This window comes from Pithys albifrons, chromosome 1, assembly GCF_047495875.1.
Source record: "Pithys albifrons albifrons isolate INPA30051 chromosome 1, PitAlb_v1, whole genome shotgun sequence".
Lineage (NCBI taxonomy): Eukaryota > Metazoa > Chordata > Aves > Passeriformes > Thamnophilidae > Pithys > Pithys albifrons.
The window spans coordinates 68985055-69007275 of NC_092458.1; the positions used below are offsets into that span (position 1 = coordinate 68985055).

Below are 22221 nucleotides of genomic sequence, written 5' to 3' on the forward strand. Positions count from 1 at the left end.
GCCCGCAGGGAAGAGCCCGGGGAGAGCCGGTCCCTCCGCCCGCGCTGTTCCCAGGGACAGGCCGCGACAGGGGCCCAGCCCCGCCGCCTCCGCTCGGCCCGGGGGCACTCCCGCCTCTGGGGCACTCCCCGGCCCAGGGGCGACTGCAGCGCGGGACGGCGTCCTTAGGGCGCCGATCACTGCTGCCTGCGCAGCTCAGCCTGCGGGACAGGATCACAGGATCAGTTGGGTTGGAAAAGATCTCTGGGGTCCTCGAATCCATCCCGCGACCGAACACCACCATGTCAACTAGAGCATGGCACTCAGTGCCACGTCCAGCCTTTCCTTAAACACCTCTGGGGATGGTGACTCCACCATGGGGCAGCCCATTTCAATGTCCAATCGCCCTTTCCGTGAAGAAATTCCTCCTCGTGTCCAACCTAAACCTCTCCTGACGCAGATTAACACTACGGCCTGTCGCTAGCTGCCTGGGGGAAGAGGCTGAGCCCCACCTGGCTAGAATCTCCCTCTAGGTTACCTCTCTGCCAGCTCCGCTCCCTGCGGCCGGCGCGTCTCCCGCGGGCACAGCGGGCGCGGCGCGATCCCCGCAGGATCCCGGCGGGAGCCGCCCCCCGGCCTCGGGCCCGGTCCTGCGCATGCGCCGCGCCGTGTTCCGGGAAGATGTCGGCGGCGTGGAGAGCGGCGCTGGCCGCGGGGGCCCGGGCGCCGCTGCGGGGGCGGCTCGGCGGGACGCGACCCCCGCGCTGCCAGCGCCGCCCGCCCGCCGGGGGGGCCGCCGTACTGCTCGGGGCAGGCTGCCTGGCGGCGTGCTACAGCCTCCGGACGCGTGTGCTCCCCACCGTGCTCGCTCAGGTAAGGCGGCGGCAGCGGCAGCATCCCCAGCATCCCCATCCCCATCCCCATCTCCATCTCCATCCTCGCTCCCGCCGGCGGGAGGTGGTCAGAGCCCGTCCTGCGGGAGCCCCATGGCATGTGGAGGTGGCGCAGCAGGTGACGCGTCCCGGCCCGCTGGGCACCAGCGTTGTGTCACCTGCACCGAGCCCACCGCGCCCGCCGCCGCTCCGCCCCACGTCTCGGCACCGAGCGTGGCCCCTGCACCCCTGCGATTCGCACAAGCTGGTAACTTTCAGGTGAAAGGGGAACTTCCTTTCGCGATGCCCGGTCTGCTCGTCAGCTGCTGTCAGACGCTCATGCACTTTTTTTCCTCTTAAAAAAAAAAAGACTATTTCACGCAAGTGGCGCTTTTCTAACTGATACTTTGAAGCGCATCACTCAGAATTATTTCCTTTTACTGTGTCCAAAACGTGTGCTCTGGATGCTGAAGTGTATTTTCCCTTGGAGCATCAGTGGATGCTCAGAAGGGTATGTTCAAGGACAGATGGTTATTGTTTACAAAATAATCTTTTCAAGTTCAAAACACAGTTCTGTTTCCCAACTTTATCCTTTTCATGACAGTAGTGAGCTTTTTCCTGTTGTTCCTTCACATAAGAAGTTACTGTCAGTGGGAGTTGGTTTGTTATTTAAAGGCTGGAAGACATAAATGTTTTGTAGGCTAGAGGCTTTAGGGTGGGATGGGAGGAAGAGGTCAGTGTATGCTTGCACTATCCAGTACCATTCACCTACATATATCTAACAATTTTTGGAAGTTCAGCTGTGTGTATGCATTGGTGTCATGTCTCTTAACAGTGATTGAATGGGCTGAACTACAAGCAGATAACTAGCCACCTTTATTGTTGAGTCAAGAACAGAGAATAATTGTTTTCTTAATACTAATTTTTGATAATTTAGTTTAGTATAAATTTAATATTATTTAATTTAGTATTAATTTTTGAGAATTTCTAAACAGCATTTTCTTTGAAAATTCAATTTTTATTAAATAAGCATTTTCCTAGATAGATTAGCTGTTAGTCCTGGTTCCTTGGACAGCACATGTTAAAAGTTTAATTTTCTGTATACAGCTCCTAGCAAGGAAAACATCCGTTACTCAACTAGAAATCCTGCTGGAAACGTATCTCCTTGTTGTTTTGACATTTAGTTATGTGATATTTTTCAGCAGCATTGCATTATGTTTAAAAAGTCCTGTTACTGAGACTGATTTCACATACGTATAGAACTCTTGCTTAAGTACATGTGTACGTAGGTATGCATAAAAAGTATTAAATGTGGAAAGTAATCACTTTTAAATAGTCTTGAATGAAAGTGATCTAGTTCTGGTGATGTGTTCTGTTGGAGTAGCTTCCATGTAACACATGGACAGTCCCACAAGTACGGTTCTAATAATTCTCAGTGGGAACTCTAAAAGTCCTCAGCTTATTTAACTGATCTGTTTTTGGAAACAGTAAATTGCTGGACAGTGCAAATGTTAAGTAGTTTATTCAATTTGAACTTTTTGGGTTTTCAGTGAAATGATTGTTGGAGGTGCTTGTTTTCCATATATTCTGTCATTCCATATTGCTGTAATTAATGTATTGAGCTTTTCAAAAGTGCCTAAGAACTGACCATGCAGAGCATAGCATTGTCTGATAAACTGAAAGTGGCACTGGATTGTGAAGGCAATGAGGAATAGAGTGATAAAGAGGCATCCTGCGAATCTCTTAAGCAGTTTAGATGCCACTTGTGAGTTCTGATTGATAGAAATAGAAAACAGTCAAAAGCAAAGTGAAGCATTGAAGCAAGTATGGCACCTTTATGTTTTGCAACTACCTCCTTTCAGTTCGGAGCTTGTGGCAACCTGATAAAAGGAGATGCTTTTCACATACTAGTAGAGGAAAGTCTTACTTTCTGTTGTTATTTCTTTTCATTGTAACGGATTGAGATTGTGCTGGCACACAGCATTGTTCTGTTCGTTCCTGTTGTACTATGCTATGGAGTAGGATTGTTTGCAGCATGGGTATGTGAAATACTATAGACTAAGGCAAGTATTTGAAATTAAACAGCATAATTTTCTTTATCGTTGTAATAAAGGAATATGTAGTGGAAATGTTTATAGTTCTATCTCATCAACTGGGCCTAACATTTGCTCTTGAAAATGCAGTGAGATTATGCTGCAGTGCTTCCCAGTTTTCCTTGGTAATACAGTCTGTACTGTTGAATTGTTGCAAAGTAGGTGCTAGATTTTTAGAACATTTGGCAAAGTGAAACTGACAATGTATCTCCATGACGGTGTAAGAATATTTTATGTTTAGTTATGTGACATTTTTCAGCATCATCGCTTTATGTTGAAGAAGTGCTGTCATTAAGACCAGTGTTACCTGTGTCTGGGACTCCTGTGTAAGCATAATTTGAGCCACTGGGTAAAGTCTCATTCTTGTTCTAAGTGAGATGTAACAACCATTAACAGCTTTGTTGCAAAAGCAAAGTTTCGATGTGAATACTTGCTGTCTGTTTAGGTTAAGTAGTTGAAGTTAGTAACTCCATTTACATTTTCTGTTATTTTGAATAAAACGTGTCTCTACCAAACTAGTCAGACATTTTTAGCTATACCTTCTTGTAGGCCATTTCAGATATACAAAATCTGTTGAAGCTGGCACACAGCATGTCAAACCTAAAGTTCTATAAATTCAGTTTCTTGTTTTTTTTTTTTTCATCTAAAGCTTTTGATTATTTTAAAATCAAAGACTGATACCTCTGGCCCCTAGTTTCTAAACTATTTATTTAATTCCAGTCCTTGTTTGCTGCTGGAGTGGGTTTTTTGTTATTGGCACTTCTAACTTCTGCTCAGAGTGAATGAGCTCCAACCTGTGTACAAGTCTGTGAAGAATCAAAGATCCTACAGGGTCAGATCATCTGTTTTCCTTTTGTGAGTTGTATGGATAGTGCCTGTTTTATTTTGTAGTGGCTTATGTTTGATTACTGTGTTTTAATATAATCTGACAATAAATTTTCAGGTTGGGGATTTCTTAAACGTTTGTTCGGCCCTGTTTTTTGTCACCATTTTCACTGCCATTTATCTGTTCTTTCAGCTTACATTAAGTGGTTAGCATATTCATAATAAAACTTTCTAAATTTAAAGTAATCATTCATACTAGCAGTCTCTTTACATTTTCAGTAAGTGATTTATGACGTTATTTTCATTCTCTTCATTTACTGACCTACTGTTTAGAAATGTACAATAGTATATATTGGAGTGAGTCCATAGTGCTGATTGTAAAACTCTATGAAGTGAACATAATTGTTTAATTCTTTTTATAGCTACCAGGTTTTAGTTCTGTCTACACTTGTTATTTACCAGTGAAGCTGCACTGACAGTATTCTAGACTAGATATAGCTTGGCCTGGAAAAAACTAGATCAAATTTTTATTTTTTATAATGAAATTAGCTGATCAGCTTGTATCAAGGGGGAAGGGGGAGAAAGAAGGGAAGTCGGTAAGAGATTTGTTCTACCAGTGTAACTCAGGATTGGGATTTATGTTGAATTCCCTAAAGCGTTTCTTCTGTTATCCTGACTAACCAACACAGCCAGGGCAAAAATGTACACACTGCACTGCACACTGAAGAGATACTATACAGGCAGCTTTTCTTCTTTGGTAGTGTAATTCAAATATGACATGATGGCATATGGTTATAACCTTGATGAGACTTGCAGTATTGTCTGCTCTGTCTTTATTCTCTCAGATCATGAAGTTTGCCATACTAATATGACCTAAAACTGTTGAAATTCTTTCATTAAAGTGTGCTGCTTATCTCAAGTCACCTTTGCACACAGTGAGGTTACCTTTATCAGGGTCAAGAATCAAGTGTATGATTATCAAAGGGCATACAAGGGGATTTGGAATGGCACACACTGGGAGGTTGTAACATTCTATAAGAAGCAATGACTCCTGCCTGCCCACTCCGACTACATTCGGAACTTCCCCAATGACTGTAGGATCCATCTTGTACGCACACAAACTGCAAATGATAAGAAAATTCTGAGAAGCAGCAGGCTGCCAGAGGCAGCATATCCTGCCCCTGCTGAGTCTTTTATGGCCGTGTTTAGCCACTGGGTTCAGAAAGAAGATTATAATTTGATTTGTCCTTGAAAAGTTGCTATCGCCACATTGTGTCACAATTTGTGCTGAGTCTGTCACTGTTTTCCAAATGAGACTGACTGGAGTTGTTAGAAGCACATATGTGAACTTACATGTGTGCAAAGTCCTCTCTGTTTGCTGATAAACTTTATTGTGTTTAAGCATTCTTTTTCTAGGGTTGTGGAAGCATTAGTTTGTACTTAAATATTGGATACTGCTTACCTGAGGTAAAGAGGAAAATGGAACCTATTAACACCATTTTGTGGTGTGTTCTTTTTAATACTTTCTGTTACGTCACTGTAGTCTAATTGATTATCATACCTTTTCTACTACTGCTCTGCTGCATCATCAATCTTCAATTATTCCAGATAAGGAGAGAGTCAGTTTTTGTCCTGGAGGTCTTAAAAACATATTTGTATTTGATCATACTGAAAATAGAAAGATAATGCTTATAACAATAGTTTACAAATAATTTGTGATATTTTTGTATTTTTAAGTGCCTGAAATTCTTGTTCTATTTTGAATGCGTTTATTGAAACAACTCTATTTTGTACTGTGTTGATTTTTTTATTTCACTATGTCCTGCATTGAATGTTTCATCATTTTCCAGCATTAGCAATTCTTAAGAGAAGCAAAGATAGCCACACACAGTAGTGATGACTGTGTGTTACCATGATAGGAGTACTGTTATTCTGAGCAACTGGGAGAAAAACACTTCAAAGGATTAAAACTAGTAGATTAGTTTTTCAGGACTACAATATACTCAGCACAAACGTCTATTTTGGAACTATTGCCTTCCACTGTTTAAAGAAATCAGAATACTGTAAAGGATTCTTCAAATACCAGTTTGTTCAGGAAAGACTCCTGTGATTCTGCCACTAGGGAAAGGCAAAATAGCATCCTGGAGGACCTCAAAGCAAATTACAGGACTATGGTGCCACAGCTCATAGGATAATCTAAGGACAGGGCCTATATTAAGTATAACTTAAGTTTATTAGGGTTTTAGTAAAAGTCTCTGGTCTCCTAGACTTGGAAGCTAAGAATGGTTAGAAAAGGTCTGAAATCCTACCTGTATGTTTTGGTGACACTTTGACATATACACTGTGTTTCCAAAGAGATGAGTTTGATGTAGTTGATATTGAGCTGAGATACAGTAATTTTAGATTAATTCCATATTTTGCATGGTTTTCTCTCAGGCAAAATTTCCAACCCAGATCAAGAGATGATTTGCAGAATAGTGTCTACTGTAAGCATATTACCTGTTTAGTGTATGTTTACTTGATTTGTCACTTCTAGCAGAAACGTGTAAAATGCACATGCTTCCCCTACATTTTGTTTAAATCCTTTGAAGTAAGTTCTGCAGAGCAGTGCATAGCTCTGGGATTTTAATGGGCTTTTTGCACATCCTTAGTATCCAGGACCATTTTGTGACTTAAGTTATGCTTGCACTACTTTTAGGTCATTCTTTCTCACTCATTATATTTCTGAATATTTTTGTAACACATAATGTTATTTAGGAAGGTAAGCTGTGCATAGTAACTGCATGTGGAAGATTTTTGGTCAGATAAAAGTATGTATGTAGCATATGAATTTGGTCACTAAAAAGAAAAAATATACATTAAACAATGGTTCCTACAAAGTTACGTGTAAGTGCTTTAAATTGTGAGACATTGATGAATCTTTTTAGAATGCAAATTTTTGTGGGGGTATCTTTGCAATCTGTTTTAAAAGCCTGGTTCATGCTGAGGGAAGATCATTGCTATTAAGATGAGGTGTCTTGATAAATATAGAATCTGGGATAAAATTGCATAAGGATTTGTAATGATGTATGGAATCGCCTGGAGGGAGGAATGTGGTTCTAAAATAAAACCAGAAAGAATATGTGCAGTCTAATCTGAAAAACATACAGGAAGATTCCTGGGCTTACTCTGTCATAAAAAGAAAAGAATTGCCTGCTTTTGGTGGAGGTAAAATCCTAGAATAGGTTTTCTTCTAAGGAATATTTTAAAGTGTTTATCTCCAAGTATTTGTTCTGTTAGAAACTAATTGAGGATGCAGATGTAGCAGAGCATATAGAAGATTACTAGGATACTCACAAAGTAAAATTAAGCATGTGTAAAATACCTCTGCGTCATAATGCTTTAACACACTTTGGAAACTTAATGCAAGTGTTTGTAATCCACATCAAAAAAGCTGCTCAGTGATGGCTTGCAGGCCTCAGAGAAGCCTCATGTTTGAATTCAGCTGGTGCAAACCTGACCACATAGTTATATTATTAATGCTTAAAATCTATGTGGTAAAACAATGCCATGTAAAAATAATGAAAATTACCATTGCTGTTGTAGGTTGGAGCATCTTTAAGGATTGGTTTTTGGTTGGTTTGTTTTTAAATCTTTTTTCTGCTTTACAACTTTCTTAAAGGAAGAGACTACTTTAACACGTTGTCCTTCTGTCTTTTGGCATCTTACCTTGCTGCTGGTTATTGTTCTCCTTGCTGTTTTATGCTGTTCAGAGTGGAGCAGGACACAGCACACAGAGCCAGGCAGTGGTTCCTTGCACAGCCCTAGACTTCTACTCTCATTGTACCATGGTTGGAAATATATTAGAGGATTATTACTGCATCTTCAGGTTGGGTCCTTGAATCATCTACAAGATGGTGCCTTTAAATCTTCTTCCAGTGAAGAATCTGCAAAACTGACAGCCTTTGGAATGGGGGTGCAGTTGGCTTCAAGTGCTCTGAACACTTGGTGTTTCTTCACAGCAGTGCCCAGCACTAGAGCAGTTCCTACAGAGGTGTAGTGAGCTGCAAGCAGTGCTCTTGATGGCACATCCATCTCTCTGCCAGCTTTGTGGTTTACTCTGCATTGTATCTTTACTTCTATATTTACTATCTCAATAACTATTACCAAAAAATGTTGTCTTAGATCACAAGGGAGTCAACTCAGTAGGTAAATGCATTCAATACTACCTGTTATTGAACAGGGTAGTTAATTTTTTATTGAACAACAGATATCTATAGTCTATGGCTATGAAAGAGGCAGTTTAACACAATTCATACCTGTGCCTTCTAACTCTGGTATACAATATGAATATATTCCTACTAAGTTTTTTGTTCTTGTTGCATCTAGAACTGCACTGAAGTACTACAATGTAATCACTTTGATTCTGTGTGTTTAAGTGCCTTGGTAACATTGTTGCTTCCTGATTCAGCGGGACTGAATGAGTTTTGGTTAACAGTCCCAAACTATTCTGAAAATAGTATGTGCTCAAAAATGCGTTTTAAAACAACATTCCTCCAGTTTTTAAGCATCAATAAATATGCACCTCCCCTGCAATTAGATTGCTAGCTCAGCTTACTCTAATATTTTTTTCTTTTCCTTAAATATACTTCAGTGTTTCTGAAACTCTTCCTCTTGCACAGCCAAAGAGAGTAACCTTAGCTACTTCTTGTTTAATTCTGTATTTCAGTGTTATGGAAATACTGTATGTATCAGGTATCCACCAAGCAGTCTAAATCAATAACTGAGATATTAAATATATCACAAACATCATTCTCAGCATTAGTGACATACAGACATTGTCATGTCGTGTGCCTAAAATAGAATGTAGTATAGACAGTATGGAATCTGTAGGACTATGATGCTATAATTAATTATACCCTTAAGTATTACTTATGTATGTGCATTTGTTTCGCAACTTTAAATATATGGTATCCTTTTCAACGTTTTAAATGTGAAATATTTCTATCCTGAAGTTTTTGGCTTTGAAAATATTTACGTTTATTCCCTTCTCTGTGTGCTCGGAGATTCTTTGGGCAGGTGTCTTCATTGATACTAAAACAACATGATGTCAAATGTAATCTCAGGGGGTCAAGGTTAAAATTTATCTATCTTTGATCTGTCACCTTCTACTTGAATTCGCTCTTGCTGTATGACTTCAGTGATTAAATGAAATCTAACATTCTTTCTAGGCACTTTGATACATGTGGACAGATGGGGTGAGTTAAGCTGCAGGGGTTTGTGGTTTTAGCTAATGTAATAAATGGCTAGTGTTTGACAGTCTTTGGCTGTTTATGTTAGTGGGCAAACATAAACAGATAAGAAAGTAGCTTGCCTGAAAACAAAACACTGATTAGAAAGAATTGCACAAAATAACATTCTGATTTTTAACAAAGAACCTAGAGAAGAAACTAACATTTATTTACTGGTAATTTAAGACTTTTCCTCCAGTAAATACTGTAGATGGCTTCAAAATAGATACTACAAACTTCCTTTTTTATTAGATGGAAGCTCTGTTTGCTTTTTTCCCCCCTAATAGTGATAATTAGCCCTTTTTTTGTAAGAAATGATCTCTTCTGTGCAAGCAGTAACGACTATTCTCCCATTGCTACTGTTTTGTACTGATTTTCAGACAAGTTTGCTGGGTTATTGTCAGAGCTCTGTATTACACTTCCTTGCAGAGCTTTGTGTAAGGCTGTGGCTGACTGAATATGATTATTCCTGTCAAGTGACTCAGCATCTTGGAAACATGATGTAGCCAGAAAATGAAGAAATAACTCAGAATCTGGTTTAATTTGTGCTGTGGAGAAAATGATGTAGACTTTACTGGTGATATATGTGACAATAACATTACACCTGTTTTTTGCTTTGGGTACTTTTAGATCACTGAATTATATAATTATATATAACATTATAATGTCTAATTTTCTTTTTACTGTGGTTCCTATAATAAGGTTACTTAGTGTAACGAGGCTTAATTTTGTTTGAATAATATTCCAGAAAAGCATTAGTTAAAATAATCATGCAAAATAAACAGATAAAACTGTGTGAAATGCTTATTCAGAATACATGTATTAGGCTATAGCTCCCTACTGCTGCTCATGAAGATTTTTATTGCACTATGAAGTGAAAGACAAGAGGAGGGACTCTTGCCAGCTTTAAACACCAGCCATCATTTAAAGTAATTCCTCAAGGTTTGTGTCCCTTTCAGGGTAGGAGAAATTTCAAGAGTGACTGTCTTGCACTGGTGTAGTCTATAAAAAGCACTTCTAGCAGATGTAACTAACAAATATTTTCTTAACAGTACTGATACCTTCCCTGCTCCTTTGCTAAATCATCAGAGAAACTCCAAAAACTGCGTGAAATGAAGGAAATCAGTGTTTCCAGAACTACTTTTTTTTTTTAGAGTTTTGTATCATTTCTTTGATAATGGCTCTTATGGAAGATACTGCCAGTTAAATTAATAATCTATTAAGAAATTATAGTGTAATATTAAAACAAAACATACTGAGCTGCATATAAAGCTATGTACATATATATTCGTAAGGGAATACAGTAGTATCACTGCTATATTTGGTAATAAGTAAATAATGATAGGTTTCTGCTGAAGATGTGAAAACACCAGGTCTAAACATTTTAATCTCCTAAAGATGAAAAAAACAATGCACAGCATGCACCAATTTAAGACCAGGGCTTCTCAGATAATTCAGATGCTTTTATCTACTGTAGAACATTAATTAAAATCTGTAGTGTTTAATAAGGAATAAATGAGTATTGATACTTGATTTAGTTGTTCACATGAGGTGAACTTCTGGTTCTCAACTGTTCTTCAGAAGATCCACCTCCATGTAAGAGAAACTTTTCTACCTTTTTTATTGAGTTATTGTCGTTTAACCCCAGTTACCAACTAAGCACCTCACACCCCCTCACTCACTTTCCCCTGGCGGGACTGGGGAAAGAGTCGGAAGAGTGAAGTGAGAAAACTCATGGGTTGAGATAAAGACAGTGGAATAGGTCAAGCAAAAGCTGTGCACACAAGCAAAGCAAAACAGGGAATTTGTTCTGCACTCCCCACGGCCAGGCAGCTGTTCAGCCATCTCCAGGAAAGCAGGGCTCCATCAGGTGTAACAGTGACTTGGGAAGACAAATGCTATCACTCCAAGTATCCTCTCCTTCCTCCATCTGCGCCCAGCTTTAGCTTTATGTACTAAACATGATGCCATACAGTCTAGGGCATCCCTTTGGTCAGTTGGAGTCAGCTGTGCCAGCTGAGTCCCCTCCCAACTCCTGGTGCACCCACTCACAGGTGGAGTGGGCTGAGAGGCCTTGGCTCTGTGTAAGCCCTGCTCAGCAGTAACTAAAACGTCCCTGCGTTATCAACACTGTTTCCAGCACAAATGCAAAATATAGCCCCATACAAGCTACTATGAAAAAAATTAACTCAGTAGAACATTCTGGGAAATTGTTTGTTTGTTTGTTTGGTTTAGTTGCTTTTTGGGGATTTTGAAAAGAGTTTTGGTACTAGCGTGCATAAATCATAAACCTTTTTTTCAGCGCTTCATACAAGTGTATTTGTCTTCCTGAAATTTTTGTGTCCCTAATGTAATTTAAGGAAATACTTTTTTTTTTAAATGATATAGTTACATCAGCTACTTAGAAAATGTGGATATGGTTTACTAAGTTTGCAGTCAGAGAAATGTATTCTGATTCTATATAAATTCTGTGGTTAGGCCAGGGATGTTTGTAAGCACATGAGAAACAACTCAGTGATGGAAACAGAGCTACTAAAACAATATGTAGATTCCATTTGTGTTCAGTTGGATGAGCTCTGCAATGTGCAGATGCTTTTCCTGTGCTGTGATTTGTTTTATCTGTAATTATTTTCTTCTAGCCCTCCACCAAAATATCTGGCAGTGCATGCTGCTCTTTTTTCTTTATTTAAGTGAGAATTTTTTAAGCTCTGTGAACTCTTTTCATTGAAACTGGACATAGCCAGACCTTTCCATATGGAAACTTCTCAACCAAATCTTAAAATACATTGGGATTAATTTATAGTAGCAAAACATGCTCTATTTTGTCATGTAGGGTTAAAATGTGTATTGTAATTTGTTATTCAAAGTAAATCAATTTCTGTATTATAACAGAGCTGGAGTTGTTTTTATAGCCTGGTTGTTATTGCATGTGTGTATGTTACTGCTGCTGTATTTTTCCCTCTAGGAAAAAACAATTGTTAATTTTTTGACACAGAGCTGTAGTTAAGCACTACTGTAAAGGAATTTTTGCTTGTCTTTTTGAGCTCTCTCCAGGAAATTTTTTGAACAAGAGTACTAAAGACCTAAAAAGTCATGAGTAACGGTATTTGTGTTGTTACCCCTGAGAAGGACTCAACGTGGAAAACAAAAATGGCAAAAACGAAAGCAAATCTTCTGTTTCCGGATTCTTTTAAAAAATCCATTAAACCCTTAGATTTTAGTTCAGCTGAAGAGCCACCATGAATGATAAACAGCATAGAGGGTATAAAATTACTTTTCCTAGAACCCAGTGTTTTCTCATATTCTGAATATGCCTGTTGTATATAACGTTCCTACTCAATCTCCCAGAAAAAACACTGTAGGAAATTGCTGACATACTTTTTTCCCAGCTGCTGTTAAATTTGGAAAACTGACAATGCCCTATTGCCAAATGGTGTTATTCATTAATTTTAAGATTTATGTTCTTGCTTCTCTTCAGCCTCAAAAATGCAAAAAATAAAGAAAAATCTAAATATTTAGGTGCACCAGAAATGTTGGATATGTTAATTGAGCAGACTTTGTAAAGCCATAAATACCGGATTCTTTGCGTTAGCACCTTTATGAAAAATAGTGGACTTTCACCCTGTTTCACCCTTAACATGCCATCTGTTTACTGAATGTTTACAGTTTGTGATGCGAAGGTCTCCTGGCAATGCTGCTACATGAAATGACTGCAGTGCAATCAAGATCCATTGTCAGAAATCATGGAATCATAGTCGCATTCCTTGGTGTAGAACTTCAGAAGCGGTATATGATGTTCCAGTAGAGACAGCTCTTTCCTTAAGTGCTCTCATTCTCAGTGGTAGCAGTATGAGGTACCACTTCCAGTATTGCAGACAGGAAGTGATTATCCTGAGAGTCATCACGTGGCTGAATGCTTTGTGGGAAGGATTTGAGAGCCTGTAGTTGTGGGAGTAATGCGGCATCTGTCTTCTTTCTTCTTCTCCTAATTGCTTGTTAATTAGATATTTGTGGAGGTCTGTGATTCTTTCCTGCAGGGCTTTGTAGGATGAAGTTGTGTCACAGAATCATAGAATGTGCTGAGTTGGAAGGGACCCACAACGATCATCGAGTCCAACCCTTAGCCCTGCACAGGCCCATCCCCAACAGTCATACCATGTGCCTAAGAGGATCATCCAAACACTCCTGGAGCCCTGGTGGCCTTGGTGCTGTGACCACTGCCCTGGGGAGCCTGTTCAGTGCCTAACCACCCTCTGGGGGAAGAACCTTTTCCTAATATCCAGCCTACACTTTCCCTAACACAGCTTCATGACATGCTCTTGGATCTTGGTCACCAGAGGGCAGAGTTCAGTGCCTGCCCCTCCTCTGACCCTCCTGAGGAAGTTATAACTGCAATGATGTCTTCTCTCAGTCTCCTCTTCTCCAACTGAACACACCAAATGTCATCAGCTGCATGAGGTTGTGATATATTTAATACTCTTCACTACTCCATCTCCCAGCATATTGGGCAAAACTTGAGAAGGATTATTCTGTGACTCATCCTATTTCAGTTGCTCAAAACACGTGGCCAAGTGCAAAGACAAGAATGTTATTTTTGGGCAAAACCATATTCTTTTCACTGGGTCCTTCCTCCTTCATGTAGCCTGCAGGTTAGGTCACTCTCTCTCCATCACTTCCAGGAGCAGAAGGCTCTACAAGGGGGTGCTCTGCCCTGCCACTTGCCAGCAGGAAGCAATGCCTGCTTCTGGTCCTTCCATTGCTGAAGCAAACAGACTGCGCTGGGCTCAGCTTTGAATGCAGAGTTCGAGGGTGGCAGGTAATGGGCAGTAGTCACAATGGCTCTGGGCCAGGCTGTGTAGGGATTAAATTCTGGATGTGGTGTTAATATGGTGGAATCAGACCCTTCCATATGGTTCCGTCATGTGTGTGTGTGTGTGTAATTGTGTTTCACCTCGATAAATTCAAGTTATGTACATCTGCTTCTGACCATCAGAAATATCTATTTGGTCTGACTAGACCCCTGCAAGTGGATTTAAAAGTTGCTCACAGTTCTTTGAAGTGTGTAAAACTTCATGCATGCAGTGTTACTTGTCATTCTGGAGGTGATAACTAGGCTGCTATCTTGCTTCTTCAGACCTGGAGATTGTAAGTTTCTCATCACTGCATGCTGTGGGACACTTCTAGCCCATTTAGTGTCCCTGTAAATGCATTTGGCAAAACAAAGTTGATAGACCCAATGTCCTTCATTTGAGCAGCTGCTGGAACTGGGGAGATTACATAAGCTCTTGTTCACCACACCAAGCTGTAGAATGTGTCTTCTCTGTCAGTAAACTTTGAGTAGACAGATGATGAGTTACTGATAATGGTCAGTTTCCTTGAGGTAGTTATGAGATAATAGTGATGTGCTTTTAATTGTGGGCAGGGTATTGGTCCTAGAGGCCGTAATTTGCAAACAGCAGAGACCACGAGCAGTTTTCATAACAATTTGAAGTTAACATGCTAGGAAAGCTCATGCCTGTGCATCATCTGAATAATTTTTTATATTGAGTTATTTTGCTGAATGTGTGAAACTTCTCCTATAGGCAGTTTATAAAAGCAGTTGTTCTGCTTTTGCAGAAAAAAAATTCCTTTTTTCAGTTTTGGTCTTACAATATTCCTATTTAATGTAATACTTTTAGAGTAGAGGAAGCAGGGAATGAGAAAGTGGATCTGTTCTTCTCCAGAGGTTACTCTACTGTATTTTTGGAACTGCTGTATGCATAAGGCACTGGGGAAAGTGCCCTGTGTTTTGGCAGTTGTCTCAAAAAATGTTATTTTATGCAATAAATATATCCAATACCATAATTCATTTTCCATTATTTGTGTCTGACTTATGAAATATCTGCGATTAGAAGAAGTTAAATTGCTGTTATATATATTTATAAGCAATTTACACACCACATAGCCAACCTGTTAATGGTAAAACAATGCTTTGATAAGAGAGTGAGTGAAACTTCATGGTAGGGTGATGTAGTGGTCATAAGTGTTTAAAAGTCATGAATCAAGCCTTGCAATTGAACTGGCTGAAAATGGAATGTTTTTATTTAAGGTCAGGTAGATTCTTTTTATTAGTTTTGAACCCCCAGGCTTGAAACTTCTGAATTTTAAGGGCTAGAAGGTTTTCAGTGAAAGCCAAGGTGCTTTCTCAGTATTGTGTACAATAATGTGACTTCCATAGAATGTTAATGATTGAAAGAGATGATAAAGATCATCTAGTTCAACACCCCCTGTACTGGGCAGGGACATCTCCAACCAGACCATGTTGCTCAAGGCCTTATCCAACCTAGCCTTGAACACTGCCCAGGGCTGAGGCATCCTAAACCTCCCTGGGCAACCTGTTCCGATATCTCACCCTTCTCCCTAATTTCTCCCTAATGTGTAGCCTGAATTTCTTCTCTTTCAGTTTGTGCCCATTCCTCCCTGTCCTATCACTACAGTTCCTGACGAAGAGTCCCTGTCTGGCTTCTCTCTAGCCCCTCCTCAGATACTGGAAGGCTGCTATGAAGTCTCCATGCAACCTCCTCTTCTGCAGGCTCAACAGCACCAACTTCCTCAGCCTGTCTTCGTAGGGAAGGAGCTCCAGTCCGCTTATCAACTTCATGGCCCTCCTCTGGACTTGGCTCCAACAGTTCCACATCCTGTTTATGTTGGGAGCACCAGAACTGTGTGCAGCACTCTAGATGGGGTCTCACAGCAGCAAAGTAGAGGAGGGGAATCACCTTCCTTGACCTGCTGGCCATGCTGCTTTTGGTACCGCCCATGATTCAATTGGCTTTTTGTACTGACAGCTCATGAGAAGTTTTTCATCAACTATCAGCCCCAAATCCTTCTCCTCAGGGCTGCTCTTTAGTGCTGTTCTCTAATGCTTTAATAATATCAAATACTTAGCTAGTATTCATGGTGAAACCACCTGGAAGGATTGATGTATATAAACACTTTGTATGCCCCTGACTAGAGAGTCAAGGGTAGCAAGTCTTGAGTTCTTTGGTGGCTTTTGTTAAATCACAAGGGGAGAAACTTTATTGAAGTTCTAAGGTACACTACTTAGCACAGTGAAAAACAAGCATGTAATAATAGAAAAAGGGCTGTAAACACTGATGGCTGCTTTAATCCTGTAGAATTGCTAGTTGATTATTCATTTTGTATCCTGCTCCTTTCCTTACAGTAGTATGAGTTTGCTCCGTATGAATGAACTTTAGTGACCTTCAGATGGAAGGGGGAAGAGGATCACTTCCCTTGCAGAAGCAGCTTGAGAAAACAAAGTTTGCAAAAGAAGGGCGAATTTTTGTTACATGGAAAAAATTTATCAAGCAAATATAAATTTAGATTATCTTTATGGCAGTTGTTTTTGTAATGTCTTGTATGTTCATATCATTGTTAATGACAGGGTTCTGATGCACTGCAGCAAAGCGTATTTAAGTTTGTTACCTGATTGAATTTTTGCTGTAGGAATAAAAGCTCCCCACCTTTTTTATTTTTTTTTGTTAGGGCAGGGATTGAGTGTTGCAATTTAGCTTTTTCTAATTCTCCTCCTTATTAGCATGGGAATGAATAGCTGTGTTCATAATTCCAGGCTTGGTATGGAGTTTTACAGGCCTTGTGTTAAAAGCAAAAAGGTTGCACTTCAGCATAATGATTACTGTGCTTCTAAGTCCTGGGCATCTGCATTTGTGGGTAGAAAGCCTCAGACTGTCCTGTGGTAGTAAGTTTGCTGGAGAACTAGCAGAAATTTTTTTCAATTAGTTTTTTTCCCACTGTAAACAAAACAGGTGATTGTAGTCTACAAGGTAGGAATGTGTCTTTTGCCAGTATTAAGGAAATTTCTACTGCCTATGACAAGAATAGAGAGAAGTAATTTTTCAGAATAAGGAGAGTCTGAAGGTTAGGATATGAAATATTTAGGCTCAACTCTGATCTGGATAAAGCAAAACACAATGTTTAGTCTCTTATCTTTTAGATCACAGGTAAGTGTGTTCTCAACCAACTTACTGAGTATGATGGCTTAACAAAGAAAGCTTTCTGGACAGTTGCCCCCCCTTCTCCTCCGTAAAACTATTTAGATTCTTATGGTATTGTTAATCTGTGATAAAAATATGATTCTTGGAAGAAGTGATGAAGAAACACAGAATTTTAAAAGTGCATTAATTCTCAACCAGATTTGTGTACAATAGATACCCACAATTGAAGAAAAAGCAAATCAATTTTGGAAGAAAACGTATAATTAGCTTTTCTCTAACCTCTGTTTGCTAAGAACTTCCTGATAAGGACTACATTTTTTTTCTGAAACAGTTAAACTAATTATTTTTGAGTCAAAATAATTGTTTTTATGGACATTTAAAGAGTTCGTATGCAGATAACTTGATATTCAAAGAACAGCTGGATCAGTGTAGCTCATGTCAGCATCTGTGTGAACTGTATTATTAGTTTGATTTGCCTGTTTTTAAAAGTCTTAAATTGGAGTTGGGAAGATAACGCAATAATTGACCAAGTGCTAAAGTGGGTTTAAAATCCTCCTTAATGGTATAGCCTGAAGTATGCCCTCTCAGTTGTGTTAAAGATACTACAGTTAAAAATAAAGGGGCGGAGGAAAAGCATATCTGTGGTGTCAGCAAGGCATGTGGGAAGCTGATGTATAAAGGGAAGGTAATGGATCTGCCTGGATTCCAGCCAGTGGTGCCGGACATGGGCATTCTGCCGAGCCACATTCCGGGGCATTAAGTGCAATCCCTTCCCTGAGCGTGCTGAGCCCTCTGCATAATTCATCTTCCTTGCAGTCCACTGTGCCAGGGCCCAGGCATACAGCGTGGGTAATTTCATTACCAGGGCAGCTTTTTGGGAGTCACTTTTTCAGTTCAGGGCAGTGTTTGTCTTCTGAATGCCTGGACATGGATAGCTCCATTTGAATCTTCTGTGCAGACACTCTCTTTCAACTTGCTGTTACTTTGAATAGGGTATTGGATCTTGCCTCTGCTCTAAATTTCTGGTTGAGTGCAAGATGTCTTCATAAGATGGCTTTTTAATGGATGTTTTTTAATTTGTAAGCACTATTAGTATTAGTTGCAAAATTAAGTGGAGGTGGGATTGCCTTTTACTCTGTCATGGTAGCAATTTACTCTGATACTACAGCTGTTTGCTACTTGGTAGCAACACTGTAGGAAAAAACTGTATGATGCATTGTTATGAACACAAAGAGGAAGAACAGAAGGAAAAAGGAATTATCCATCACTGGAAGGCACCTGTATATTTTAACAAGTAATCAAGCACTGCAGTAAAACTGTCCCTAAAGGTTTCCAAGATGGGAGTTTACATCCTCCAGACTTTCATTCCCATTTTCTCCACCAACATAATTTTCCACCTCTTCCCATTTTCCTGGCTATTTAAAAGCAAGATGAATTAGCTATAGAGTTCTCTGTTACGTCTTCCAAATTATAAAATTTAAAGGCACTCAGAAATCTTTGCAGTGTTGGCCTTCTCCTCCTTCCTGTGCTCAGAGGGATGGATTACCTCAGATCTCCTGATGTCAAGCATACACCGTTTTGTGAAATTAATTCCTCCAAGATTGTGTTTGACTATCAGGATTATTTGGCCACTTGTTTTATGGAATTACCAGAGCAAGCCTGAAAGTATAGTCTGTAGCTTTGTATGTTTGATTGTGTGTAACCCGCTTATAAAAAAGAAATGTTATGAAAGCGTTTAACAAAATATAAATGTTTATAATGTTACAACTTTTAATTTGAACTTTTCATGCTAACAGCTGTGAGTACTTTCACTGTTATTGAAAAGCTGTTTTGTAACAACAAGAAGTTTCAAATAAATAATGTCAAGCTGGGTTGAGATTAATCTGAGGATTATTAATATGCCCAAGTAACTGTGACCTGCACTTTGTTGAGGTGCCATGCATTGAAAATATAAAATGACCTGCATTTCTAGCATGAGTAGTTATATTCACACTTTAAAAGCTTAATGACCAAAATCTATTTTTAAAATAGCTCATTCTTCTGATGTGTTGATAGCAATTAATCCTTATTCAAATATGTACTATAATAAGATAAGATTATTAAATTAACTGTTTGATTTGCCTTTCCCTTCTCCTGCCTTCTTAGATCTTCCTCCTCTAAGTGCTACATAATATTGTTTATAGTTGTGGATGCAAAGAACTAGAAATAGTGGACCGTGGAAAGTATAAAGGATGGGATGGCATTTTTGTTTTTAGCACTGAGAAGACAGTGCATTAATGTGTGTCTCCTCCAATTCCCACAGCCTTGCTCAAAAAGAAGCCAAGGTCCAAAAAACTTGTGCTTAATTTGATGCTGTATTTAACATTCTCCATGGTTCTGGAACAAAGCTATTTACGCGTGGGACCTAAATAAGCATTTACAGCTGCTCCCAGCCTGTCCCCTGGTGATGGTTATAGCTCCTCACCCTCACACTGGAGAGACTTCCAGAGTATTTCACAAACACCGCGTTTCTTGTGTTGAGCCCTTGTCTAGCCCTGTTCCACATTTCACACATTTAGGAGAACTGATATTAAGATATCTCTATTAGGTGTGGGGAACCATAAGCACTTGAGAGGATAAAGGGTCTTTAAGAACAATATCAGCAATAGTAAGGTCAAATGGTATCAAATATGCCTTAGGCTGGTTAGTCTGTTCTGCAGACAGGAGGGTTATGCTTCATTTTTGGCACATTTCTCTGATTCTGATAGGAGGCAAATTTATTAATTGTGCAAGATGTGTAACTATCCTTTTTTAGTAACTTTCACTGAGCTTTCCCAAACCTTTTGTGTGTTAGGTGTCTGAAGAGAAATTAATATGAAGCTAAACCAAACACACTAGTGTTTACATTAATTGAAAAAAATTTAACACTGAGGGTGCTGGTTTAAAGGCGAACCAGCAGGGGAAATGAACTCACCACAAGAGAGATTGTAAGTCAGACCTAAAATTTAATAATATTACAATAACAACACTGACACAAAAGGGAAATTGCTTTCAACTCACAAAAAACCAGCAGTATAACCCAGTGTCCTGGGACACAAACCCAAGGGGGTTTGTTTGCCCTTGTGCTGAGACCCCTGTGGTTCCCCCAAGTCCAGAGCAAAAGGAAATGAAAAACCTGTTGGTGTAGGCGAGGGCTGTGGTCTGGGTGAGAGTGGTGATCTCCTCCTGTCAAGGTCCTGCTGCTCCTCTGGATCTGAAGAGAGTTACCAAAGCCTTCTTACCCACCACTTATGTACCCTCAGGGAGCACCCAGTCCCTCCCCCTGGGCAGGGACTCAAACAACGGGTGATTAACTCTGGGAGCCAGGGGGTATTGAACTGTTGATGGCCCATTAGAAGCTCCTCCCCCTCAGGCTGAGTGTGAAGGTGATAATGACTCCCTGGGCAGCTGCTGCTAATGGCCCATTGTCCTTGGGAATGAATGGAGGGGGTAGAATACACAGCTTTGATCACCCCCACACAGTGGCAACTGGTCCCTCCTGCTCAACTAGGACATTGAGAAATAGTTCATCATCTCTTTCTCAATTCTGTTATCTGTTCATTCCATAATCCTATCAAAATAAGGATAAGAAAATTAATATCCAAATCTTATGTTGATGCTCTTGTGTAGTGTAGTGTGGGAAAATGGCCCACTGGTACCTCTGACCTACTGTTCTCTCTTCCCAGGTAAGAATTTTCTGATTCTTTCTTCTAGTTCACTTTTATGTCATCTTCTTCTTGCTTCTAAAGAGCATTTTCAGCCATCTTATTGCTACTCTGAACTTCCAGTCTCTCTTTGTGCATTTTGATTTAAACAAGCATTTATTGGAGGAAGAATGAAGAACTGTATTCTATTTCAAAACTAAAAATTAGCTATGAAAAATGAGTTGGAGACAATTGTTGTCTTTCTACAAAAAGTAGTATAGCTTAAAGAGTCAAAATATGTGCCTCAGGTTGTCCATGCACATGTAACTAAAATAATTAAATTGGTAAAAATTCTTACACCTAATTTGTACAGATAGGGTGTACCACCAAACTGTAGCATTATGTGTTTTATACAGTAAAGTATACAGAACTCTAATCTGCAAACTTCTTTTATGTTAGAATGAATAATGAGCACGTGGGTGTAAGTAGATAGGTGCAAAATTTTAAATACCAGTAATGAAAAAATGCACAAATATACACTTAAAAGAAATGTTATTTTTTAAGTTACTTTGTGTTGATGCATACATTTTACATACATTTTGTTCAGTTGCTGCCTGTAATTGGTTAGGGTTTTTAAGATACTGTATTAAAGATAGCTTGGACTTCCCTCAGTAGAAGCTTTAATGACTAGCTTGAAACCATTTTCTTTCAAGGAATTACTATTTAGGCATAACATTAGCTATGGAGATAATTAACCCATTGAGAATAATTAATGAATAAAATGGCAAGGACTGTAAATTGCATTGCCTAATATCAACTTTTAAAGCTTTTTTTAAAGGTTTTTTCTAATTGAAATACTAAATTGGTTTTTTTCATGAACATGACACATAAAAATGTTGCTGTAATTTTTTCTTAGGCTCTATTTGACTTGATTCTTCATTGATATCAATCCTGGATTGATAATGTACTCTTTTCTCTAAGTAGATACACTAGAGATTAAAAAAACTCATTTGGTATTGCTTATTTTAAAACCCCTGAAATTTCATTTTATTTTCTGACTGTATTTGCTTGGTTTTATAAGAAATAAATACGTCCCCTGTGTATTGTATTATATTTACTGTGTATTGGTGGGGAGAAGGGAAAGGAGAGAGACGGCTTTTATATAGGCCTACCAGTTCAGTTTTGTGCCAATACAAGTTCCTCAGGGGTGGAAAAAAGCCCTTGAACTGGGACATAAAATTTCCCATAGTTGCATCATGATTGGCACAGTTCGTTGATGTTCAAATTGAACTAATTTGATAACATTTATACCTGAGAAAAACCAAAAGCACAGCACGCATTATAAGCATGCACATTGTATGTAACTTTCTGTAGTTTGGTATTCCTCCAAATTCTTACTTGTACTTATAAAGTTCTTTTCTGGTCTTTGAAATCACTATTAAAAATGGACATTGCTAGCTGATGTGGGAGTGGCATCCCAAAGCTTCTGATCTCTCTGGTGTTTTGAAGTGGAAAAAATAATA

General features: G+C 39.3%; 1 protein-coding gene across 1 annotated transcript in view; it reads left to right on the forward strand.

Annotated features, from left to right (window-relative positions):
* Positions 1-649: 649 nt before the first annotated feature.
* The window catches only part of MICU2 (mitochondrial calcium uptake 2), a 147262-nt gene continuing 125690 nt past the window's right edge, over positions 650-22221 (forward strand). Inside the window, exon 1 of the mRNA XM_071554045.1 lies at positions 650-852. Coding sequence (XP_071410146.1) covers positions 661-852 — 192 coding nt within the window. The 5' untranslated portion in view covers positions 650-660. The remainder of the gene's footprint in view (positions 853-22221) is intronic.